Source organism: Lithobates pipiens, unplaced genomic scaffold (genome assembly GCF_037356315.1).
Source record: "Lithobates pipiens isolate NorthernLeopardFrog02 unplaced genomic scaffold, aLitPip1_a1.2 Scaffold_17, whole genome shotgun sequence".
Lineage (NCBI taxonomy): Eukaryota > Metazoa > Chordata > Amphibia > Anura > Ranidae > Lithobates > Lithobates pipiens.
Window position 1 is genome coordinate 17388179 of NW_027507755.1, and position 27443 is coordinate 17415621.

Below are 27443 nucleotides of genomic sequence, written 5' to 3' on the forward strand. Positions count from 1 at the left end.
ATAGGCCCAACACTTGCCACCTATACATTTGCATGTTCCAAGTATAAACTTTCATCAAACACACCAACTCCTCTAAAAATGAACCCGTAATTCTCATTTTTGGAGGACATTTGGCCTCATACAAATATACAAGCCACTCGCTTCTTCAATGATAATAAACTCATTCCGTATTCTCATTTGCAAAAAACTGTATGGCCAAAGACTTTACCATATTGGACATACCGACAAATTAGAAGTTTCCTTGACAAAACAGCAAAACACTCCGATTGGTGTCACCCTCTTACCCCATTTGAAGATATGTGCCAGAAAAAAGAACCTCAGAGACATCTCATTTCCTTCATTTATACTCTTCTATGCTCAAACCAAAACCCCATAAACGATTGGACCAAATCTCAATGGAACAAAGATCTATCCATAAATATCTCAGATAAAGAATGGAAATCGATATACATGATTGCCCACAAGGGCTCCATAAACGTAAGCGCACAAGAAAATGCATACAAAATATTATCGAGATGGTACAAAACACCCCTTAAACTGAATTGAATATTCCCATCTGTTTCCCCGCTTTGTTGGAGATGCGGAATAGAACCAGGATCTTTATTACATATATGGTGGTCATGTTCCAAGATCCAATTGTTTTGGAAGGAAGTACACAAATATATACACCGCATTACCACTCTTCAAATGGATTATACACCGGCACAATTTTTACTCCATTGCCCAAAACGATCATCGCATAAGTACCTTCGATCCCTGCCTATGCACATGATTTCAGCTGCAAATATGTGTATTCCTCGCAAATGACGCTCTCCAGACCCGCCCAGTATAAGAGATTGGTTCATTCAAATACAAAAAAAGTCGCAGAAATGGAGGACTTAACAGACCAAGCCAGAGATTCCCCTTCCAAATTTATCCATTCATGGTCTTGCTGATTGCACTTCACTACAACTGATACTTTCCTCAAAATCCTACAATAATTCCACTTCCTTCCCACTACACCCGCTTTAAGACCTGATAATAAAGGTCTTTATCTTTAGCATCCTTAAAGATGACGTGTGAAGTCTGTTTATATATTGTTGATATCTCTAGGTTTTCAATTCTGTGTATCCACATACATCTATTTCATTCATGTATATATTCATTCATGTATATATTGTATATTGACAGCATTTACCGACACCGTATAAATGTCCCAAATGGATGTTTAGTTATCAGGGTCCGGTGCACGCCCACGATGCTGTTTTGTGTGGGGCGATTGGGCGTTTGGGTGTTGCTGGGCTCTTTTCCTTCCTTGCGGGAACTGCGATGCGCCAGCGGGTCCTTCCCTCCTCCCCTTTCACTTTTGATTGGGAGGTTCGGGTGGACTCCACTTTGCGCATCGGCGCCACGCTTCCTACGCCGTGCGCGTGACGCGAGTTTTGATGTCATCGTGCCGACGTCCTGGTGTTTTCCTTCTCCGTGTCTCCATGAGGAGGTTTTGGCACGCCTGTCACTGGTTGTTAACCAGGGTTAGGTGCGGCCCCTCCCCCTGTGTTTCACGCACGTGGCGTTAGCGGCATATTTAAACCCCACTCGGAGCTAGCTGTGTGTACGGCTAGTCTCTGCATGGGGTCTGTACACACCAGCCGCTTGGTTTGCTGGTGCTGTTCTAGGAGCGATATCCAGGTGAAAAACTTTTTCCTTCTTCTTATTCACACCTTCATACTCTTGTTCATGGGTAATCTCTTTATTTCCTTTTGTCCATCACTATCTATATACACCTTATTATTAATTTCCCTCACCCACTTCAACCCACGCACCCACACTCCCATGGACATATTCACGTTATTCCCCTCAATCTGCACATTATATAAGATGATATTTTCATATACCTACAACACCGCACTATACTGTTATTTATCACTTTTATGGGTTTCTTTGGGGTTCATTATTAATTTCAATTGTTTTGTAACAATATTATTAATTTATTTTCAAGTATACTTATAATTAACAATTTGTCCCTAGATACATTGGTTTCAACAATCACTACACCTTCCACCTTTGGGAACACCTTCTTATGCTGGTGTATTTTTTTCTTGCCTGATATCGCATCCACCTTTATGCCGCCTCAGTTCCCGTGGAGGGAGTGTGCTCCTGGCTCGCCCAGCGTCCACCGCCGCGCGCTGTACTTGTCGCCCGGGCTGGTGAGTTCGCCCAGGCCAAACCATTTACATGTATCATATCCTCATTAAATTATTTCTATCTATATGGTTAGTATATATTTATATATTTTTTACTTTATTCTATAGGAATTTTGTGGTAGCATCAGCTCCTGATGAGTGGGGAGACACCCACGAAACGCGTAGAGATTTTGATTTGATGTCCCAGTTATATTGTATACAGAACCATACTCATTTTTTGACTTTTTAACTATATACTATAAATTGATTTTTGGTGTACATCTATTGGATGCATACTTACCATGTGGGTATATCTGTCGATGTCGGGCTTGCTGTCATGGGCATTACCATGCCACACTACTCAATTAATTAATTTATTATTATTATGTGCGGTTATATGTGGATACTATATATCATGTTTTTATTGCATTGATGCCTATACATATTAAGAATTAGATTTTTTATGGTTTTTTTACTGATCAATAAATAACTAAACATGGTTATAATTTATCTCCACTATCCAAGTGCTTCATTTAAAGTCCCAAACTTCCCTTTTTAGACGTATCGATTACCGGGATGGAGGCACTTATCTGTGCTTCATTTAAAGTCCCAAAAACTCGCCCTTTTTTGCATCCTTAAAGATGAATTTATTGATATTTCTGCTAAAAGTTAGCTAAATAAGTTTAATAGTTATAGAGCGGCCATGTCCACAATGGTTTTGTTCGATTTTTGTTTCCTATGATTCTTATGAAGGATTTAAAATGGATCATTCTTAGTTGCACTTTGGCTCATACAGCAGACAAAATACTCAATACATCCTTTTCAAATAGACACATATATAACCTCCACCCACCCACAGATAGATCCCATTCGGGGTGGTTGGGATGAGAGGCTGTGATTAATATTACATACCATATTATTTTTCGGAGCATACCAATTATCAACAAACATATTACATTTATCTCTTGAGGATACAGGACGCAGATTTCATACTTTATTTATATATATAGTATAGTGCTCTTTATTTTTTCTAAATTAAACATACAAACATAACATAAACTTGAGAGATAAATGCCGATTCCATAAATTTAGCTTCGCACGTCGCAGGAATAATTTACATATTACACGTTCTATCAATAACCTATATGGAAATAGGTACTTATTTAGTTATACTTTCTATTTATCTTCAATTTAATTTTGCTAATTGTTAACCACTTCAATACCGGGCACTTAAACACCTTCCTGCCCAGACCAATTTTGAGCTTTCAGCGCTGTCGCACTTTGAATGACAATTGCGCGGTCATGCTACACTGTACCCAAATGAAATTTTTTCCCACAAATAGAGCTTTCTTTTGGTGGTATTTGATCACCTCTGCGGTTTTTATTTTTTGCTAAACAAATAAAAAAATACCGAAAATTTTGAAAAAAAAAATGTTTTTTTTTGTTTCAGTTTCAAAACTTTGCAAAAAAGTAAGTTTTCTCCTTCACTGATGGGCACTGATGGGCAATGATAAGGCGGCACTGATGGGCACCGATGAGGTGGCACCAATGAAGTGGCACTGATGAGGTGGCATTGATGGACACCGATATGTGGCACTGATAGGCGGCACTGATGGGTGGCACTGATGGGCGACACGGATGGGCACTGATAGGTGGCACAGGTGGGCATGGGTAGGCGGCACAGGTGGGCATGGGTAGGCGGCACAGGTGGGCATGGGTAGGCGGCACAGGTGGGCATGGATGGGCACTGATAGGTGGCATGGATGGGCACTGATAGGCGGCACAGATGGGAACTGATAGGTGGCATTGTATGTCACTCCTGTCACGTCTGACAGACGCGAGTGAGGAAAAGCCGATCACCGGCTTTTCCTATTTACACTGTGATCAGCCGTGATTGGACACGGCTGATCACGTGGTAAAGAGTCTCCGTCAGAGACTCCTTACCGAGATCGTAGTTGCCGGGTGTCAGACTGACACCCCGCAACAACGATCGCGTGATGCGCGCCCCCGGGGGCGCGCAGCGGCTCATAACTCTGATCACGTCATATGACGTCCGATCATGATTATGCAATCACTTTGCCGCCATGCTTTTGTTATAAGGCGGACGGCAAGTGGTTAAAGGGGGTAGAACATATTTACTAATACAATACATCTATTTATATTTACAGTTTACTTCTGTACCCAACTCCTGATGAATCTTATATAGCCATGAAACGCGTTGAGTTTCCATGGGGTGCTCTGTCAAGTCTGGCTCATTACTTATTCACTGGCCCACAATATATCTTTCATATATTTAACATTTATTGAGTACTATTAATGTGTATGTGTACCTATCTTATAGCAACTCTTTTGCCACCGTCAATTTGTTATAGGGCGGGCGGCAAGTGGTTAATATCGTCTTAAGATATGTTGGTATTGCGCTGCCCCTATATTAAATAACCCTCCGAGGGTGATAAGTATAATGCCTAGTTACATAAATCAATAGTGTAATATAAAAATATATATATAAATGTCTACTGAATAATATCAAAAAGTGCAAAGTGCTACATAAAATAAAATAAACACACCACAGAGGTGATAGAATCCAAATAAATGAAAATCAAGTGAACAAAGGTAAGTAACTAAAAACAGTCTCTTAAAAAATTACTATTTTGATAAAGTGCAGAGAAAATGCAAAAAAAAAAAAAAAAAAAAACGCACTACAGAGTCAATTGAAAACCTCCACGGAAACACAACTGCTTCAATTGAGTGCAAAGCCAAAAAACTGTGAATTGATCATAAAGTGCCAAGTGCGTCTTATAAATGTGCAAATAAGTAAACACTCTCCAGAGGTGATATAAGTGAACCACCCTAATAATAAACAAATGATATACAAGAAAATAAGAAAGAGTATACCTAGACCAAAAAGAGGGTACCCTCTCCTGATCACATGGAAATAAACTTTAGAATTAAACAAAAAATATATATAGTAGTAAACGCACTACAGAGCCGGCTGTAACATACGTTATATCAGAATGAATCCGGCCTCTATAGATTAAATATACATATTGAAATCCATCAAAAAGAATAAAAAGATATAAATATTCAAGTCCATAAATAAACAACAGTCTCCTTTAAGTGCAAGTGCTTTGTGCAAACTTGTGCAAATTCAACTGAGGTGCGGATCTCCCAGTGCTTAATCCCGCTGTGATCACACTTTAGTGGGCAGTGGCCCCTTACCTATAGCAAGGAGGGATTCGCATAGATGTATATAGATTTCTTTATATGTCTTCTCTCCTGGTAAATTTGGTCACCTTCCCCTTTAAATTTTATTCTTATTGCTCCAGAGGACCCAATAGATTAATAGAGAGGGAATACCATAGTGTAGTATTTCACAAATAGCATTTATTAAAAAATTTCATACACAGGGTACTCACACATTAATAGATAGAAAAAAGCCTTTTTCTAGTAATCAGCAGAAAGTGCATCCACAGTCAGCTTCCTTCCCGTCCCTACGCGTGACATCACATCACGTGACTTCATCAGGGGATCCCTGGGAAGTGATTCTAACTGAAGGGGGAGGGGACTGACCGATCGTGGTTCCTAGCTAATAGGAACACACGATCTGTCACTCCTGTCACAACAGAACAGGGAAGTGTGTGTTTACACACACTCGTCCCTGTTCTGTCTCTCCTGCTCATGATCGCTCGTGGCCGATGCCCATTGCGACCGTCAGCCATGAGCACCAGCAACCCAGCTGTGCAGCGGGCGCACGCGTCTGCTATCCCGACCCCGAGAGCCGATGTATAGCTACGACGGTTCGCGCTCGGCAGCCAACCTGCCGCAGTATAACTGTGGTGATTGGTTGGGAAGTGCTTAAAGTAACACAATGCTGAATAGCAAAAAAACGGTCTGGTCATGAAGTGGGTATTCTCCGTCACCCCCAGTCTTGTTATTGTAAGATTCTGATCATTCTCTGGCAAATCACAAGCGCTGCTCCTTCTGCTGCCTTAGAGATGTTCAAATTCGAAATTACAACCCAAAACTCTTTGCTTAAGGCCAAGTTCACACTGGTACCAAACGACATTAATTCCTTAATCGGAATCTGCAAGCCACCTTTAACAAGGGGGCCAGATGCCGCCGCCCCCCCCCCCCCATGCGAATGAGTATGGGGTACATTGTAACCCTACTCGTTCACCCCAAAAAAGTGTCAAAAATAAATAACAGTATGAATGAATGAATGAATGAATGAAATACTTGTATAGCGCACAATGCGAACTGAATCGCCTCTAGGCGCTGTAACAGTACACAGGTAATTGACAAAGTCCTTTATTAAAACTGGAGAATATCCTCCGACGTAGCTCCAACGTATCTTCTTTCTCCGGTGATGTCCTCTCCCTCTGATTCTTCCCCCCCTCCCAGTTCGTCTCCTTCCATCGGTTCTTCTGCCACTTCCCTCTGGTTCTTCTGCTGGCTCTTCTCCTTCCAATGTCTTCTCCTGACGCTGGCTCCTGCTGTTGTGTCAGCTCCACCTGTCTGCCATTTCTTTTATAGCTATGGGACATGGTCATCTGGAGACCCGCCCCCTTGTGACGTCACCTACCCATCATATCCCAGGCGGTGACATCAAGATAAGTTAAGATGATGATTCCACATGGATGTGACTTACATTCAAATCAATGGGCTGAAATTGTGCCCAAGTTGAACCAAAGTCGTGCAGGAACCTTTTTCAAAGTCGGACCAACTTGTGTCGAAGCAGTTAGGACGTCCCTCATAGAGAATCATTGATTTATACAGGTCATGCGACATGTGCTCCCAAAGTCGGAGTGTATGTCGCACCAGTGTGAAGCGACCCCAAGCCCTGGTTTACACTGAGCTTCGGGAGTTCAGCTGAACTTGCATGATTTCACTCCTCATGTCAGTCCCAATTTCGGCGGCAATTTCACAGACATCTGTGTGGGTTTCTGCACAGATGTCAATGAAAATCACACCCAAAATCATAAAAAAAAAAAAAAGTACAGAAACTACTTTTTGAAATCGGTGAGACACCACAAATCCAGCGTCACAACGATTAGATCGGTGCCATTGCCGGTGATTTGAAATGCGATAAATGCAACAGGGCTAAAGGTTAATTCCAGCTTTGTGACCAGGTTTCACGTTACACCCTTATTCCTCATACTGCAAATGCAATTGCCAGAAGTGTACACACGTGCGGCAAAAATTGTGTTCAAGCAGGCAGTACCACCCTCTAATCGTGACCCATTCTGCTGAATAGGGACACCCTGCAACTGCGTGCACTGCATGTAATTACAGTGTGCTAGTGTGGGGTTTAAGTGGTTAAAGCAAGTGGTAAAAGAGGTCTAACAGAGACCCTGAGTGATATAAGAAATTGCCAGGTAGTTTGACTCTCCGACATCTAACAAAAAATACGCCTACGGGTGGAACTTTATTTGTGGACGATAATAAGCTAAGCAGGGCAATAACTTCTCCGCAGGATGTGAAAACCTTGCAAAAAGATTTGAACAAATTGATGGGGTGGGCCACTACATGGCAAATGAGGTTTAATGTAGAAAAATGTAAAATAATGCATTTGGGTGGCAAAAATATGAATGCAATCTTTACACTGGGGGGAGAACCTCTGGGGGAATCTAGGATGGAAAAGGACCTGGGGGTCCTAGTAGATGATAGGCTCAGCAATGCCAAGCTGCTGCTAACAAAGCAAACAGAATATTGGCATTAAAGAGGAAGTAAATCCTGATGGGTTTACTTCCTCTTTTATTCCCGGCAAAGCATAATGGACTACTATGCATCGCATAGTAGTCCATTATGTGTCACTTACCTGACACAGGAGCCAGCGATGTCACCGCTGTCCCCTATAGTCCGGCGCATCCATCTTTTCGGTGGGGTCTCGCAGCTCCGCCGCTGTCATTCGGCGGAGCCGCGATGACATCACTCCCGCGCATGCGCACGGGAGCCGACAGCTCCGTTGTTGGAAATGCCGCACTCAGTGCGCCTGCACGCCGCTGTCTACGGCGCATGCGCCGTAGACAGCGGTGCCTGTCTTCGGGCAAATATCTCCTAAACCGTATAGGTTTAGGAGATATTTCTTGGACCTACAGGTAAGCCTTAATCTAGGCTTACCTGTAGGTCAAAGTGGTTTGTAAGGGTTTACAACCACTTTAAAAAGAGGATCAATCACAGGAGATAAAACAATAATTCTCCCGCTCTACAAGACTCTGGTCCAGCCGCACTTGGAGTATGCTGTCCAGTTCTGGGCACCAGTCCTCAGGAAGGATGTACTGGAAATGGAGCGAGTACAAAGAAGGGAAAATAAGCTAATAAAGGGTCTGGAGGATATTAGTTATGAAGAAAGGTTGTGAGCACTGAACTTATTCTCTCTTTAGAAAAGACGCTTGAGAGGGGATATGATTTTAATTTATAAATACCATAGTGGTGACCCCACAATAGGGTCAAAACTTTTTCGAAGAAGGGAGTTTAAACAAGACACGTGGTCACTCATTAAAATTAGAAGAAAAGAGGTTCTTTACTGTAAGAGCGGCAAGGATGTGGAATTCCCTTCCACGGGCGGTGGTCTCAGTGGGGAGCACCAATAGTTTCAAAAAACAAAAAACATAAGAACCTGAACGACCGCAATATACAGGGATATACAATGTAATGCTGACATATAATCACACACATAGGTTGGACTTGATAGACTTATGTCTTTTTTTTAAACCTCACCTACTATGTAACTATAAATGACCCTTAAATCTTATAAGCTTTAAAAATATATATGAGCCTTCTTATACGAAAGCCCCAAATGTTTAACTATGAGTGTATTAGAAAAAGTAGACAAAAGACATTTATTCTTTTCCAAGAGTATATATATATATATATATATATATATATATATATATATATATAAAAATAAAAAAAATTATAAAAATGTTACCATATCCATGAGAGGTGAAACTTTTAACGACAAGGTTTTTAGTGCGTTTCCCTGGACTGAAGGAAACCCTATAGGCTATGTAAAAAAGGTTCAGGCGCGCTACAGGTCTCTGCAATCAGAAATCTTAATCCATCACAGCTGCTCCTAGTTACACAAAGAGCCACAGACTTTGGCAGGAATTTTACAGCCACTCTCCGGGCCCTAGACATTGCTCCCCTGTTTCCAAGCTGACCTGATATTGATTATTTGGGGGTTTGGGAAATGCCAATCAATCAGCTGATGTCATGCTTTCTGGGTAAAAGAACATAAACGAGGAAGTTGCTGAATGACACCGTATCGCGTTTCACTTTGTCCAGTTTGTTGTACTGTGAAACTAAGAAAACAGATGTGTCTTGTTCTGATGGAGCCGCAACGATTCAACGTAGAATAGTGCAACACTCCGGTATCTGTTGCCTAGTCTGGAAGACTCATTATAAAAGGACAACTTCAGACAAGACAGACCCAAAAAAAAAAAAAAAGGTTGTGGTCACCACTCCCACTGGTGATGGTCACTCACTGGTGATGGTCACTTAATCTCCAATGGATTCCTTGCCACCTCCTGGATCTGCGCTTCCCAATTCTGTTGTTTTTAATACTATATGGCCAAAGGTTTGTGGACACCTAATTGAGCTTGTTGGACATCCCATTGAAAACCTATGGAAATTCAAATGGAGTGTTTCTGCCCACTTTGCAGCTGTAACAGCCTCTGCTAAATTAGGAAGGCTTGCTGCTTGGCTTGCAATCAGTGTTTCAAATTTGTTGATAAGGATGAGTTCAGGGCTCTATGAAGGTCATTAGACTTCATTCACACTATACTTGTCACCCCATACAAATCGTGTCTTTGTGGACCCCAAAGGGCCTTCAACTGTTGTCACAAGGTTGGAAACACACAGTTGTCTTAGGCTTGGTTCATAATACAGTGCCTTGAAAAATTATTCATACCCCTTGAAATTTTCCACATTTTGTCATGTTCCAACCAAAAACGTAAATGTCTTTTTTTGGGATTTTATGTGATAGACCAACACAAAGTGGCACATAATTGTGAAGTGGAAGGAAAATGTTAAATGGTGTTCAAAATGTTTTACAAATAAATATGTGAACAGTGTGGCGTGCATTTGTATTCAGCCCCCTTTACTCTGATACCACCTAACTAAAATCTAGTGGAACCAATTGCCTTCAGAAGTCACCAAATAATAAATAGAGTCCACCGGTGTGTAATTTAATCTCAGTATAAATACAACTGCTCTGTGAAGCCCTCAGAGGTTTGTTAGAGAACCTTAGTGAACAAACAGCATCATGAAGGGCAGGAAACACACCAGACAGGTCAGGGATAAAGTTGTGGAGAAGTATAAAGCAGGGTTAGGATATAAAAAATATCCCAAGTTTTAAACATCTCACAGAGCACTGTTCAACCCATCATCCAAAAATTGAAAGAGTATGGCACAACTGCAAACCTACCAAGACATGGCCGTCCACCTAAACTGACAGGCCAGCAAGGAGAGCATTAAAGGGGTTGTAAACCCTCACAGCTTTTCACCTCAATGCATTAAGGTGAAAAACCTTTTGTGCTGCAGCCTCTCCCCAGAGCCTTTATCTTACCTGAGCCCAATTGTTCCAGCGACGGGGAAAAGCACAGCAGCTCCAGTCGCTGTCTCGTGTCCTCATTGGACAGACTAATAGCAGCAGCAGCTATTGGCTCCCACTGCGGTCAGTCAAATCCAGTGACACGGGAGCCGAGGGGCGAGGCCGAGTCCTGCTGTCTGTGTCAATGGACGCAGCAGCAGGACTCGAGAGTGAAACCGCACGAGTGCCACCATGGAAAGCGGCTCTCCATGGGGGCACTCAAGAAGAGGAGGAGCCAGGAGCACCACCAAGGGGACCCCAGAAAAGGAGGATCGTGCCAGCCTGTGCAAAACCCTGGCACAGAGGAGGTAAGTATAACATGCTTGTTATTGAAAAAAACAACAACAAAAAAAAAAAAGTATAAAACAAAGCTTTAGGGCCGGTTCACACTGCGAGCCGCGGCGAGGCGTCTCCGACTTCCTCGCCGCGACTTGCAGGGGGGGTCAGGGGCGACTTGCAGAGGACTTCTGCATAGAAGTCAATGCAAGTCGCCCCCGAAGTCGCCCCGAAGTAGTACAGGAACCTTTTTTCTGAGTCGGAGCGACTCGAGTCGCTCCTCTCAGAACGGTTCCATTGTACTCAATGGGGACGACTTGCGGGAGCGAGGCGGGGCGAGCCGTGTCGCCTCGCCTCGCGCCGCAGTGTGAACCGGCCCTTAGAATCACTTTTATCAGAGAAGCAGCCAAGAGGCCCATGGTAACTCTGGAGGAGCTGCAGAAATCCACAGCTCAGGTGGGAGAATCTGTCCACAGGACAATTATTAGTCATGTACTCCACAAATCTGGCCTTTATGGAAGAGTGTCAAGAAGAAAGTCATTGTTTAAAGAAAGCCATAAGTCATCCCATTTGCAGTTTGCAAGAAGCCATGTAAACACAGCAAACATGTGGAAGAAGGTGATCTGTGGTCAGATGAGACCAAAATTGAACTTTTTTGCCTAAAAGCAAAACGATATGCATGGCAGAAAACTAACGCTACACATCACCCTGAACACACCATATCCACTGTGAAACATGGTGGTGGCAGCATCATGTTATGGGGATGCTTTTCTTCAGCAGGGACAGGGAAGCTAGTCAGAGTTGATGAGAAGATGGATGGAGACAAATAAAGGGCAATCTTAGAAGAAAACCAGCTAAAGTCTGCAAAAAACTTGAGACTGGGGCAGAGGTTCAACATCCAGCAGGACAACGACCCTAAACAAACAACCAGAGCTACAATGGAATGGTTTAGATCAAAGCAAAGCACGTTAGAATGGCCCAGTCAAAGTCCAGACCTAAATCCAATTGAGAATCTGTGGCAAGACTTGGAAAATGCTGTTCACAGACGATCTCCATCCAATCTGACAGAGCTTGAGCTATTTTGCAAAGAAGAAGAATGGGCACAAATGTGACTCTCTAGATGTGCAAAGCTGGTAGAGACATCCCCAAAAAGCTTGCAGCTGTAATTGCAGTAAAAGGCGGTTCTACAAAATATTGACTCAGGGGAGGCGGAATACAAATGCACGCCAAACTTTTCACATATTTCTTTGTAAAAAAACTTTTGAAAACCATTTATCATTTTCCTTTCACTTCACAATTATGTGCCACTTTGAGTTGGTCTATGACAGTGGTCTCCAAACTGTGGCCCGGGGGCTGGATGTGGCCCTTTGCTTGTCTGTATCTGACCCTTGGGGCACTATTTCACCAATTGACACCAATGATGGGGCATCACCCCCCCTACTGACACCATCAATGGGGCACTATTTCTGCCAATTATACCAATGATGGGCACTTATTTTGGGGAGTTTTCTACTCCCACAGGCCCAGCCTGGCCCCCCTGAAGCCTGAAGGACAGTAAACTGGTACTTTGCTTAAAAAGTTTGGAGAAGCCTGGTCTATAACATAAAATCCCAATAAAATACATTTAACATTTTTGGTTGTAACCAGTGTTAATTTTGGCAGCAAATTTCGAGTCTTAGGACTAAAACGGCATTTTCGTTTTAGTCCCATTTTAGTCTTCTGCAATTGTTTTAGTCGTATTTAGTCGACTAAATCTCCAGTACATTTTAGTTGACTAAAACTAATTTTAGTCGTCTGAAATTGAATGGGTGTAATTAAATTGTAATGCATTAACATTTCTCTACAATTTCCAAACTACAAATGATATACTGCGGGAGAGAAAAATCTCATGTTATTATTTAAGGTGTTGAGGTATGAACATGCACTAAAGGCCAGTGTTAATTTTGAAGTCAAATTTCAAATTTAGTTTTAGTCTTAGCCTTTTGCCTAAAATGCCATTTTAATTTTAGTCCCATTTTAGTCTCTTGACTAAAAATGATATTTTAGGTTTAGTCGTATTTTAGTCATCTCAATTGTTTTAGGTTTAGTTGTATTTTAGTCAACTAAAATAGTATTCATTTAGTCGACTAAAATGTTTTAGTCGACGGAATTAACACTGATTGTAACATGACAAAAATGTTACAACCAAGGGGTGTGAATACTTTTTTCAAGTCACTGTATATGCGTTGTGGGAAATGCAGGGATTCCTGTGCGTTTCACGCACCAAATTGAAACCGCATTGGCATTCATGTGAACCACAGGGGGTTCTGTGTATTTCTTCCCTCCTGTCCTTGTAGTTGCCTCCATTTATCCATTCACTTGAATCCTCCAATCTCTTCATAATTAGATTTGTACTTTGAGAACAACTGATTTGGCTTTGAATGTCACCACCTATTGGTTGGACATGTCTTTTATTTCTCTATTCTACAGTTATGTATAAGAATTTACCATTTCTTTAGCACTATCTACACATATACTGTATGTTGAATTATGGATTGATTAGAGAACCCATATGGATTCAATGTAACTCCATCCACAACATTTTATTTTAGTTTTGTGTAAATGTGGAAGAGTATAATCTTCGGTCGGGTTTTTATTTCTGTCTGTGAACAATGGGGTCACTGGGACAAGAAGCGATGGGCAAGGGCGGACTGACAACTCATGGGGCCCCAGGCAATAGGAGATTATGGGGCCCCCAGGCAATCCGAGATTATGGGGCCACACAGTATACAATCACATGTACACACAGTATACACAGACATGTTTCTATTGACTGAGAAGGTACTGGAGAGGTGGAGCAGCTATAATCTCAACATTTTTAGCCCAAAAGGATGTCGGTAAGGGACATTTCAGAGACAGATGTAAAAAAAAAAAAAAAAAACATAGCTTTTTACATACTGTCCCTGGTTTACTGAGGCTGGCAACCCTGATGGGGGCCCCCTTGTGGCTCAGGGCCCTCGGGCAGTGCCCGAGTGGCCCAATGGTCAGTCTGCCCCTGGCGATGGGCAATCTACACTGGGAATATGAAAAACACAGAGGTTCTAGCATTTCCCCATCCTCCTTTTTTATTGTCATTGTATTCTTGGGTCAAAGGTTTTCCTTTAGTCAACACTGTCACCCATAAGTTAGGAAAACAAGGAAAGTATATCATCCACACATGGCAAAAACATTTTGACAAAGGGTGGGAAGGAACAAAACCTATCTAAAAATAAGCGTTTTAAATGGAGTTATACTTTAAATGTAGTGTAGTATATGGTTGGAGGTTTGTTCTGGCAAAGAGACAAATAAGCCACGGCTTATCTGCAAGTGACTTCTATCATCCATGGCACACATTGGTCATTACGCCATTTCAGGTCCTTTCCTGTAATTGTCCATTATTTGTAGGATTGTTACATTTCTGCCGTTTTTTCCCGATCTTGTCTCTTGTGCGTGAACTGTAACCTAACATCCTTGTAATTGATTGTTATGACTCGGAAGAGTCTGCTCAGTATAATTCTCAGATGTGTTTGTTTATGGCCGTATTGAGAAACACGCCAGTCAGTGTTGAAATACTGAGACACAGATCCGCTCACACTGTCTCCTTACTGGAAGATCACATGCATCTGCAAATACTAAAACCGCAGCTAAAATACGCCATTTACAGACAGATTACCCATGGGGAGTCACAAACAAAAATCTATTTTTCATGGGTAGCTTTTAGAATGTTGTAGATCTAACAAAGGGTCGATCCAGGATTCAGTGGATGTTGGATCTCAGGTGAAAAATTATTATGTAGGATTTACATAGCGCCAATAGTTTACTAGAGCTGGGCGATTTTGTAAAAAAAAAAATATATATATATACGTTTAAGAAAATAAAAAATAAACTCGATTCACGATTCGAACCAAGTTTTTTTCTTGATGGACACCGTGCTGGTCCTGAGGAGCTGAGGGCAGGAGTTTTTAAGCGAGGCTTCGGCCTAGACCGTGGCGTCCGGCCTCGCGGACTAGGCCGAAGCCGCGACCTTGCCCAAGAACTCCTGCCCGCAGCACCTCAGGACCGGCGCGGTGGTGAAAAAAACAAAAACGATTTGCTTAAATTTTGAATCGATTTGACCTCTCAACCGATTTTTTCCCCAGCCCTACAGTTTACACAGCACTTTATTATTATTTATTATTATAATTATTCAGGATTTATATAGCACCAATAGTTTGCACTGCACTACAACATGAAGGCAGACAGTACACTTACAATACAATTCAATACAGGAGGAATCAGAGAGCCCTGCTCATTAGAGCTTACAATCTAGGAAGGCGCTTCTGATACTAAATGTCTTATGCTGGCCACACATGTATCTATTTTTGGACAAAAATATTCATATTCTTGTAACAAATATTTGATAAAATGGACAAATGTTGTTTGAAAATTACACTTACTTTTAACATTCAATTTTAAAATGAATACATTTTCTGAATGAAACCCATATACAATGTGCGAAAATTCTTTCAGTCGAGAAAAGTTTTCTATTCTGCTCCGGGGAATTTTCCTGTCACTGTGGTTGAAAACGAATGTTGTTTTAACTCCACAAACAATTAGAAAATCAAACAAATTCTCCTAAAACAAACATTTTCGAAGGAAAAACGTGTTCACATATGGCCGGGATAAGTGACAGCAGTTTGCATCACGCCACTTCCCTATGAACAAGGGAGTCCATCATACATAATATTATATTACAGTTCTGTCTGAAAATCTGCAAAAAAAAGTGTTTTAGGTCTTTCTAAGTTTGAGTCTGATGATATGTGCCAGATTCATCCTCTAATAGTACGAGGGTCCTTCAAAACATTTCCTCGCTTTTTCTTAAAAGCGGAAATTTAGTAATTTTTTCATCTTTCCATCTATTAAACTTTCTGCCCTTGTTTTAACTTTGGATAGTAAAACATTTATTTTCTGCCTGTAAATACCTTATACAGCCCCCTTCCTGTTTAATGTCTGGGTCATTAGCCTAGGCTTATGACATCATGCACAGCTCTCTCGTGAGACTTTGCCAGGAACGGGGGGTGGATGAGTCATAAGAGGGCCAATGAGAGCTGCAGAGCTGGAGGTGTGCCTCTGTGTAAATCCAGGTGAAAAGACAGCAGCTTCAGCTGCCCACAGTTAAAATGGCTGCAGCCAGACTCAGTGGAGGGAGATTTCTGCAGCATATTTGGCAAGTACAGAATCACAGTATATATATAATAATATGCAAAGTGATTGGAGGGAAGCTTCAGAATGGCAAATATGTTTTTATTACAAATTATGTGAGCAGACTGCAGTTCCTCTTTAACTGCTTGCTGCCCACCGTCAAATGACAGCGGAGCAGTGCAACTCTCGTTCTGGGATGCCGTCTTATGACGGCATCCCAGAACAGCCGCTCCTGCCGAGTGAGGAGAGGAGAGTGGATCAGTTGCATCTCCTCACAGGGGGATATGTAGAAATGTACTCGGGGCACTGATCATCAGTGCCCTGATTACAATAAAGAAAAAAAGTGTCACCAATAAGTACCCACCAATGCCAGCTATCAGTGCCCACCAGTGGCACCAAGTGCCACCAATCAGTGGCCATTAGCGATGCCAGTCAGTGCTGGCAATCGGTGTCACCTATCAGTGCTACCAATATGCACGTGCCCCAGACCCTAAAGAAAATATTACGTACAGGTACACGATTTTGCTCTAAAAGGCCACCCTGCCACAGTATATGTATTGGGGGCGGTTAAAGTGGAACTTTAGTCAGAAAATAGAAGTCCTGATAGATCACTTCAGTCCGGCCCCTTTTGCAGTTATATGTAAAACATTAAAAATAAGTGCCTATACTGTTTAAAATTCAGTAATACACTCTCACCCTTCTCTGCACATGCTCAGTTGCTCTCCATTCTTGGCACTGTGCCTAAAATCAAACCCACTAGAGGCCGATCAGCTGACAGCTTTAAAGTGGTTCTAAAGCAGAAGGTTTTTTTTTTATCTTAATGCATTCTATGCTTTAAGATAAAAAAAAACCCTTGTGTGTGCAGCAATCCCCCTCAGCCCCCCAATACTTACCCGAGCCCCATCTCGATCCAGCAATGTTGCATGAGTGTCTCGGCTGTCTGGGACTCTCCCCCCTAATTGGCTGAGACAGAGAGGCTGCTGTCAAAGTCAGTGAGCCAATTAAGAGAGGGGGCAAGGCTGAGCCGCAGCTCCATATCTGAATGGACACACAGAACAGCCGCTTGGCTCGGGTGCCCCGTAACAAGCTGCTTGCTGTAGGGGCACTCGACAGGAGGGAGGGGCCAGGAGCGCTGGCAGGGAACTCGAGAAGAGGAGGATTTGGGCTGCTCTGTGCAAAACCACTGCACAGAGCTAGTAAGTATAACATGTTTGTTATTTTTAAACAAAAGAAAAACAAGACTTTACTATCACTTTAATATATACTGCTGCTGAAGGCAGAAAAAAGCAACAGGAAGGAGAGAGAATGTGCTTAGGGAACACAAATTAGGGAGGGAGAAAAGAAAAGCAGGAGAGGTGAAAGGACAAAGTCTGCTGCCAGGGAGACACAAATAAACCTTACAGGCTGTATATCTTATCTAATCTCCCTATTCTCTCTATACTCCCTCATGGGTAGTCTGTGAACTTCAGCACTGTACAGCTGGGCATAGTTGGATTGAATCTCAACCTGTTCCAGTAGGGACTGGCCAATATTCAATTGACCCATCAACTGACTCCAGCACAACCAGACTGTCATATTTTCTGTATGCGATTACTGCCAGCGGGTACAGCCACCAACAGTGTTCATTGAGCTCCCCGCCAGCGGAACACAATAGCGCTGTGGGAAAGCATTGCAAGGAAGAAAATTGCATCAACTATGTCTTGCTTAAAGCCTCGGTCAGCCTTTTTCTCTATCTGAGCAAAGACGTACAATCAAGGCTCGAAATGTATATAATTTAATTGAAGAAAGTGACAAATAGTTTTTAAGACCAAGGAGAGGAGAAGAGTTTCTAATAAGGAAGTGACTGTTCTGAGTCTTAAGAAAACTGCGGCCTCCAACAAGAAAAAACAAGAGCAAGGCTGGAGGCAATTTACAGCAAACACCAATTTCGGTAGCATAATTATTAATGTGGAACATATGTTCTTTTTTTAAAGAACATTGATTGTTATCAAACTGTTATAGGCAAAGTTTCACCTTAAGAAGGAATGTGGACTCCCTGTGTATAAGTGGATAGGCCTGGATCTGTCATATGAGGTGTTTTGTTTTTTTTAGCTCCTAGTTATAAATGGAGCAGCAGGAGGGTAAACAAAAGGTAAGTATATGCTGCTGGGAAGGAGGGCTTAAAGCAAACCTAATTAGGCCAACTAAAAGTTTGCTTTATGCTGGCCCAAACAAAATTATTGCACATTTAGAACCAGTAAGTTGTAAATATATGAATTTATTGGCATTTATCACAGTGCATGAAAAACCATGTGGTGTGTTGCTGTTCCATCTACTTTGAATGACACACCTAAACATTGCAGGTTCCTGGTCCCTACTGCACTCCTTATAAGGGTCAATAAAAAGTATAGGGGTAGCGCAGGGCTGCTGTTAGAAATCATGGGGGCCCCATACAGCCTACCTGACAGATGCTTTCACCTGGGCAAAGTGCTTTTACCAAAGCTGAAGAATAAAGTTGTCTGGGCCCCCCTGCTGGCCGGGCCCGGTACAGTAGGGCTGGCTGTACTGCCCTATCAGCGGCCCTGGGGGTAGGAGGTAAAAGCTGCTCCTTTCTTTCTTAATTCAGCTCTGCCTGAACTGCTGCAATGAACCATAGCCTCTGCTTACCTTACACATTACATTACATTAACATGCTTCTATCAACATCAGCCCTCTCCTTGGCATGAAGGCACTTTCACAGCACAGGGCGAAAATGTACATACTGACCTTAGTATACAGAAGAAGGCAATGTAGAGGCTTCCGTTGGCGGTTAAAAAAGACGTGGAGCGCAGGAGTTCAGGTAGTAATCTGTGCATGTAGTAATCAAGTTTTCTCCTCCGCAGGAGTGCGGCTGCCTGAATCAGAAGGCAAAAAAAAAAAAAAAAAAAAGAGTATTAGTAGGACTAGACATGGAAGAAAAAGATCAACACTAATTCTACCAGGATCCTCATCACATTTTCCGAATATACAAAAAAAGCCTAAGAGTTACAGCTTTAAAAATAAAGCTATAGCAGTTCAAATCTCAAGCAGACTCTTTCTCAAGCCAAAACCTTTTGGCTTGAGAAAGAGGCTTGGGTGGCCTTAAAACATGTAGCCCCAACCCTCTGACACCACTTCCAGTCTGTTCTGCATTCCAAGGGCGTACGGCTTCCATCTTTTTGGTTTCTGCTTCCTCCATCACAGCCGGGATTTGGGCCCTACTTGTGGACAAGGCTGCAAGTTTTACAAGAGACTCCATGCTCCACATGTTACAGACAGCTGCTGACCAAAGTGATATTAAAAAATGCACCATGCGAGTTGCTAATTTACATGCCCCTAATACTGCCTGTATGTTACTGACCTCAGTCTGATGTGCCCTGGTGTGTCTTCTTGGCTCTACATGTTACCCACCAGCCCACCTAGTGTGTTTGCTTGCACCAAGGTGTTCTGCTATGCTGAAGATTACTACCTTATTGATGAGTGAGTTTTTTTTTACTTGTTTGTATAAGTTGCCAATTGTCTTTCACTATTAATATTGCACTTGGATAATGCCCTCTCCTCTCTCTGTCTGTTCACCAAGAGCCACTTTAGGCTCTAATGCCACGTACACACGACCTGACTTTTCGACGGACTAGGTCCGACGGTCTTCCCGACTTCAGGCAGTCATTGCCAGTAAAGGATTCTTAACAAAATATAAATAAAATAACATTTTATTTATGATTACATTCATTTGTCCAATTACATTTGAGCCCCTGAAAATGGGGGGCTGTGTATAAAAATAGTTGCACTTCCTAAAATTTGTACGTGACATTTATGTTCAACCCCTGGAATTAAAGCTAAAAAAGTCTGCACTGCATTTGGATGGTTTCCTTTTTGTTTTATTCTGGTGGCATACAGAGCCAAAAGTATGAAAATTGTTCCAGTGTCCAAATATATGGACCTAACTGTATAACCACATTTGCAACCAAATTGAGATAAATATCTTCAACTAATTTTAAAATATGTAAACAGTACAAATTAACAAAAGAGTTAAAGATCTTTAACACCTTAGCGCTGACTGTATGCAAATTTCCGTTCTCGGCTTGAAGGGGTTATACCGGGGTGATGCCTGCAGCTGTACCCTTTTTTTTTTGTTTTGTTTTTTAGAGCCAGCGGTTTGGCTTTTTAGTGATAACAACCGATGCGACTAAAAGCCAATTGGCTGTCATCTAAAGGAGCGGGAGGGGACTCTCCCTCTCCTGCCGCTCTTCCCGGGCCTCTCGTTCCACTGGGAGACCCGATCCACATCCGGTGCTTCCGCTGGCTAGACCGAGACGAACGAAGCTGGAAACAGCTTTGTTCGAGTCTCCTATGTAAAAAACGGAAGTGACGTCACAACGTCACTTCCGGTTTACTCGGCTGCCAATGGCGCCGATTCTAAAAAAATGACAGTGTTCAGAATCGCCAATTTTGCCGATCTGAATACTTTTACGTGCAAAGGAGGGATTGGGGGTCTTTTAGACCCCAATCCCTCCCTAAAGAGTACCTGTCACAACCTATTACTGTCACAAGGGATGTTTACATTCTTTGTGACAGCAATAAAAGTGATCAGAATTGTATTTTTTAAAGTGACAATTTAAAAAAAAAATGCATAAGAAAAATAAATACATTTTAAAGCGCCCCTCTCCCCGCGTGTTCACGGAGATGCATGCATAAGTTACGCTAGCATATGAAAACTGTGTTCAAATCACACACTTCAGGTATGGCCCCAATCGTCAGAGTGAGAGCTATAATTCTAGCAAAGTACCTCCTCTGCAACCTGGTAACTGATACATTTTTTTTTATGTGTCGCCTATGGAGATATTTATATACTATAGTTTGTCGCCATTCCACAAGTGTGTGCAATTTCAAAGCATGACATGTTAGGTATCGATTTACTCGGAGTAACATCATCTTTCACATTATACAAGACATATGAGCTAACTTTACTGACTCGTTTTTTTTTATTATTATTCATGAAAGTGTCTTTTTTTCCCCAAAAATTGCATTTGAAAGACCGATGCGCAAATACCTTGTGGCATAAAATATTGCATAAATTGCAATTTTATTCTCTAGGGTCTCTGCTAGAAATATATATGTTTGGGGGTTCTAAGTAATTTTCCAGCAACAAATACAGATTTTAGCTTGTAAGCAACAAATGTCAGAAATAAGCTTAGGCATAAAAGGGTTAAAGTTGTTCTAAAGCCTAATGCCATGTACACACGAGCGGAATGTCCGACAGAAAAAGTCAGACAGAAGCTTTTCATCGTATATTCCGATCATGTGTATGCGTCATCTGACTTTTTTCTTACAAAAATGCTGACGGACCTAGAAATAGAACATGTGTTAAATATTTCCAACGGAACAAATTCCTATCAGCAAAACAAGGCAAGTATGAGACAGAGGCTATTGGCTACTGGTTATTGAACTCCCTTTTTCTAGTCCTGTCGTACGTGTTGTACATCACCACATTCTTAACGATCGGACTTTGGTGTGATCGTGTGTACGCAAGACAGTTTCAGTGGAACTCCGTCAGAAAAACCTTCGGAGTTTACTCCGACGGGAAAACCGGTCGTGTGTACGCACGGCATAACCGTTTTTTTTTCCTTAATGCGTTCCCTTCATTTAGGCAAAAAAATCCTCACTAAAGCCTTGTACACACAGGCTGAATATCAGCTGGTTCAACAAAAACCAGTTGACATTCGGCCTGTGTGTAAAGCAGCCTGTCCGGCTTCCGTCAAGTGGGCATGCTGGAAAAACAGCAGCTGATCAGCAACCAATCAGCTCTTGCAGCCAATGGCTGCAAGCCTTTGATCGGTGTGTTCTGGCGGGGGGACAGTCCCCCCTATCAGAACACAATAACTCAGTGGGAGATCGCTGTACTAACATTGCATAGTTAGTACAGTGAGATCCTCCTGAGCGACCTCAGGTTTTTTTCATTCAACTTGCTGGGTTGAACGGAGAAAAGAAACAAAGAGCGGATCAGGCTTAACTTTTTCCCTACATCCAACCATGTGACCACAAAGCTTTGGATCTTCTCCCTTTTCCGGAACAGCTACTACAAGTTGGTAGGAAGACATTCTAATTCCTGTCGACAAGTTATACTGCACTAAACTCTCCTCCTCAACAAGTGATACTACACTGGACTCTTCTCCTCGACAATGGATACTGCACTAGATTCTTCTCCTTCTCGACAATGAATAGTGCAGTGGACTCTTCTTCCTCTCAGTAATGAATAGAGCACCGGACAATTCTCCATCTTGAAAACTGATAAAGCAGTGGAATCTTCTTCCTCTCAACAATGGATAGAGCAGTAAACTAGTCTCCCCCTCAATAATAGATAGAGCAGTGGACTCTTTGCCCCCCCCCCCCAACAATGGATAGTGCAGTAGACTCCTATTCCTCTTCAACATTGGATGGAGCAGAAGACTCTTCTTCTTCCCTTTGACAATGGATAGAGTACTGGACTCTTCTCTCCCTTTGAGAATGTATAGAGCACTGGACTCTTCTTCCCCTCAATGATGGATATAGAGCAGTGGACTCCTTTCCCCCTCAAGAATGAATATTGCAGTAAACTCTTCTTCCACTTTGACAATAGATGGGGCACTGGAATCTTCTTCGCCTCGACAATGTACACAGCACTGGACTCTTCTTCCCCTCAACAATGGACAGAGCACTGGACTCTTCTCCTCCCATGACAAGGGAGAGAACAGTGGATGCCAACGAGTGATGCCACTGTGCTATTCAATTCATCCCCATTGTTGGTCCCCTACATTACAAAGTAGACAGCAATTTGTGATAAAGGACAGGCAGGGCCATAGGATGAAAAGGGGAGGAAATATTTATGTGTCAGTTAGTAGTTGGTCCTTTTCTGCTAATAAGGCTTATGTGTACATTGTAGGCACTTATAAACCAATCTGCCCCTAAGGTCCCTTATAGATGGCTCAAATTTCAGCAGACTCCTGCTGAATTGGCCAAATGCAAGCCATGGGTGGTGTTGCAAATGCCATCGGGTTGGTTTAAACGTGGACTGAGCTAGGTCGAAATGTATAATATCAATAGCTGTTTAGCATCTCCAGCAGCCACGGGTGCTGCAGCTGCTTGTATACAATGGGAATATACATGGTTATCGTGGTGGAAAGCGTTGATTGGTTTTGTTCTCCCTCTTCTGCAGGTGGAAAGGCCAAAATTCAAGCTGGCTATGCCTGCCTAAAATCTGTCCCTTGCAAGTTATTCAGAACAATACAGGTCCTACATATAATCCCGTTCCAACTAAAGAACTAGAAAAATAAGAAAGATTTCCTTTAAAATTAATTTCAGGTATTCTGAATTGGAGCACAAATATATAGTGGGGGGATTTACCACATTTGGCTGAAAATGTAGAAATGCACTTCAACACGGTCAGTATATCTTTTACATGGTCACAAATAACATTGGGCTATAAAACAAGTGCCTCTGTATGTGTTTCTTAACAGACACAAACGATATTTTACTTGGGCTTGGACTCTTACAATGAAAAACATGACAGCAATGGCCTTTTTTTCCATTGCTGTGGACACAAACCAGCAACAGTGAATCTAGAAATATTTGTTCACTTCAAAAGAAACACAAGCCTTGAGCCGCAGCACTTGCTCGATTCGGTGAAGTGCTCCATTCACACATTCTATTAATACCCATGACTCCACTTTACAAGAAAGAGAATTTGGCTATGAGGTCAGGGTTTGCTCAGGCCAGTCTCTCCTGGTGACATTTGTAACCTGCACATCCTTGTTTGTCAGGGGACAACAGCTCTTATCTCAACTGTCCTTCAATGTAACCTATAGATAACTAGAGAATTGCCAGCAATTAGCACAAAATAAAAAACTCAGCCAAGAGAATGTCATATTAAGGTCAAAGAGCAATAGTCAAAGATGGTCCGATTTCTGGCCAACGTTAAAAAACCTCCTTCACACATATGCATTGCAGTGTCCGTTATTTAGACTGATGCCCCAATACTAAAGTACAGTAGGTGCCAGTGGGGTTTACGCTGCAACGTACATACCACAAAATGCTTTGAGTTTTCTCTTATTCCCCCTGCAAAGTCCCACGCATACCTGTTGATCCTACCAGTGAAATCCACCTTAATACAGCTTCTTGTGATGGGGTGGCAATTATGCTGATTTTGAATTTAGAACATGTTCCTGCTTGCACTACAGTTGGATGAAAAGGCATTGCAGGGGTTGTAGCTATCACTTGGTCGCACTTAGTACTGCCCACCGCTTTCTGGATTGATAGCATTGCATCTATTGCTGAACCCCTTCCCACTGTGAGCTGCAGTGCCGTACTAGATAGCTGTCAGTAGTGTGTCCTTGATAGCCGCTTGTCCTCATTCCAGCATCCTGGCTCTGGCTGTGATACATTCTCCCTGTCTGTCTGTCCACCTGCAGGGTGATTGATGGTGCCAGAACCCAGAAGCGATGTCATGACATCTCATCCAGATTAGACCCCTTTCATACTGAGGCAGTTTTCGGGTGGATTAGCGCTAGAACTAGCACCTGTAAAGTGCCTGAAAACTGCCTCCCAAATGTGAAAGCCTGAGTCTTTACACGGGGGCGGTGTGCTTGCTGGACGTTAGGAAAAGTCCTGCAAGCAGCGTCTTTGGGACGGTTTGGGAGTGCTGTATACAGGGCTCCCAAAACGCCCTGCCCATTAAAATGAATGGGCAGTGCTTCCAAAGCACCTGAAGAGGATTTCGGAAGCGCCACAACATGGAATCGTTAAGCCCCTCCTTAAAGCACTGCTTAAACAGTGCTAAATCGCTGCTAAGACGAGCAGCGCTTTAGCGCTAACACGGCCGCAGCTCAGTTTGAAAGGGGTCTTACTGGCATCCAAAGGCACCAGTTTTAAAAAATAGAAAGTATTCCAAAATGCCGATCTTGATGTTTTTGAATACTTTCAAGTGCAAAAGGAGGGGTTTGCGGTCTTGTAGAACCCCGCATACACACGATCGGAAATACCGCCAGCAAAAGTCCGATGAGAGGTTTTGGTCGGAAATTCCGACCACGTGTATGCTCCATTGGACTTTTGCTGGCAGAATTCCTGCCAGCAAAAGATTGAGAGCAGGTTCTCTAATTTTCCGACGGAAAAAGTTCCGATCAGAAATTCTGATCATCTGTAGCAATTCCAACACGCAAAATGCCTTCGCATGCTCGGAAACAATTCGACGCATGCTCGGAAGCATTGAACTTCCTTTTCTCGGCTTGTCATAGTGTTGTACGCCCTCACGTTCTTGTCAGTCGAAAGTTCAGAGAACTTTTGTGGGACCGTGTGTATGCAAGCTTGAGCGGGAATTCCGTCAGAAAAATCATCCAAGATTTTTCTGTCGAAAACTCTGATCGTGTGTACGAGGCATTACTGTCACAAGGGATATTTACATTCCTTGTGACAGCAATAAAAGTGATTAAAAAAAAAAAAAAGATGTAAAAGGACAGTGTAAAAATAAAAAAGTTTAAATCTACAGAATATCGGCACCTGATATCAGCTATCGGCCTGAAAGGCAGCCTAAAAATCAGTATCGGTCCTGGAAATACGATATCGGTCGAGCCCTATTAGGGGCACACTTGCAGGCTTGAATCCAAGCCGCGCTGCCTGCGTCCATAGACATAAACAGCACGGCTCAGCCCCGTGCTAGGCTCCCATGTCACAGGATTTGATTGACAGCAGCAGAAGCCAATGGCTTCTGCTGCCTCAGTAAAGCTTGTGAGAGAGGGAAGAGAGGGCAGAGCCGTTACAGAAAAGGGGAGGGGGCGATGCTGCTACCTAAACATAATTTGCCTTAACGCAGGGAATGCATGAAGGTAAAAAAAAATTTAGGTTTTATAACCACTTTAAACAAAGGGTATAAATCTACTTTAAGATGATCATTTCTCAGTTTTAGACTTTCATAGTTCAACAAAGAAAAAAGCGTTTGCTACCATGTTCTGTGTAAAAGACATGACAGAATAATCCCACATCAAGCAAAACACATTTTCATCACATTGTATTAAGCTCCTTGTCTAAGCAGCCCGTCTCTCCACTCCGCACACGTACAGGGCATATGTGAATGATCGCAGATAGAGATGTCAGAGAAGAAAGCCGATCGCCCTCAGCTCACTTCATAATACACACTGTATACAAACAATTCTCACTCTGATTACATAACTTTACACATCGCAAGCTTCGCAGGGTATACTTTATAACACAAGTTTGCTTTTAAAGGAAAAATAACATAAAATGCTCAAGCATGTCAAACACTTAGGGCCTTATTACACACAAAAATCATAAATAAAAACAGCAAAAATACAAAAGCCATCTTTAGGTATAACTAAAAGGCAAAGCAATGTCTATTTCATTTTGGATAGAGTAAGGGAGGGTTATAATAACCCCTCTCCATTTTCTTTGCCATCTGTGTCCGAAAGGGGAGATTTCCCTTCACTTCCTGTCCCATAACCTAAATAGGAAGAGAAGAGATCCCTACAAATTAAAGGAATCCAGAACTAGTGTCCCTATTGGAAATTTCCCCTCTATTACTGTTCTGATGGCAACCCAAAATTTAGGATTTTCTTTTACTTTCACTTTTGATGATAATGGCAAACAGGATAAAAAAAAGAGGGGAATCGCCCTAATGCATGGTACCCAGCAGGCTGAAAAAAATAAAAATAAAATAAGACTGAGGAGCTTGCTGTACTAATTATGTGACAGTACAGTGACCTCCCCGCTGAGCTATTGTGCTCTGACAGGGGGACTACCCCCCTACCAGAACACACTGGTCAGTGCTTGCAGCCCCCCCTGCCTCCAAAGCAGATTCAGCTGTCAGTGGGGAACCCTGCTGACGGCTGATGACTCATTGGTTGTTAAGGACACAGCGGCTGCCTGCTCCTTAACAACCATGTTGTTTAGTGGTTGTTAAGGATGTAGACGGCCACCCACTGCTTAACGACTACTATTAACTGATGTTAAAAAATATGCATGCTAGTGTCATGGCGTTAAATTACAGCAGGTTTTCACTGCTAAAATACTACAGTACAGGCTCTCCTCTCTTAACGACCAGGTTCCGTTCCAACAACCAGGTCATTATACGACTTAGGCGTTAAGGGAGGAACCACAAGTAATGAACATTTTAGGGCCGGTTCACACTGCGGGCGATGCGAGGCGACACGACTTGCCTCGCCGCGATCTGA

General features: G+C 42.4%; 1 protein-coding gene across 1 annotated transcript in view; it reads right to left on the reverse strand.

Annotated features, from left to right (window-relative positions):
- The window catches only part of TMEM135 (transmembrane protein 135), a 473935-nt gene that overhangs the window by 397351 nt on the left and 49141 nt on the right, over positions 1-27443 (reverse strand). Inside the window, exon 2 of the mRNA XM_077485022.1 lies at positions 18976-19103. Coding sequence (XP_077341148.1) covers positions 18976-19103 — 128 coding nt within the window. The remainder of the gene's footprint in view (positions 1-18975; positions 19104-27443) is intronic.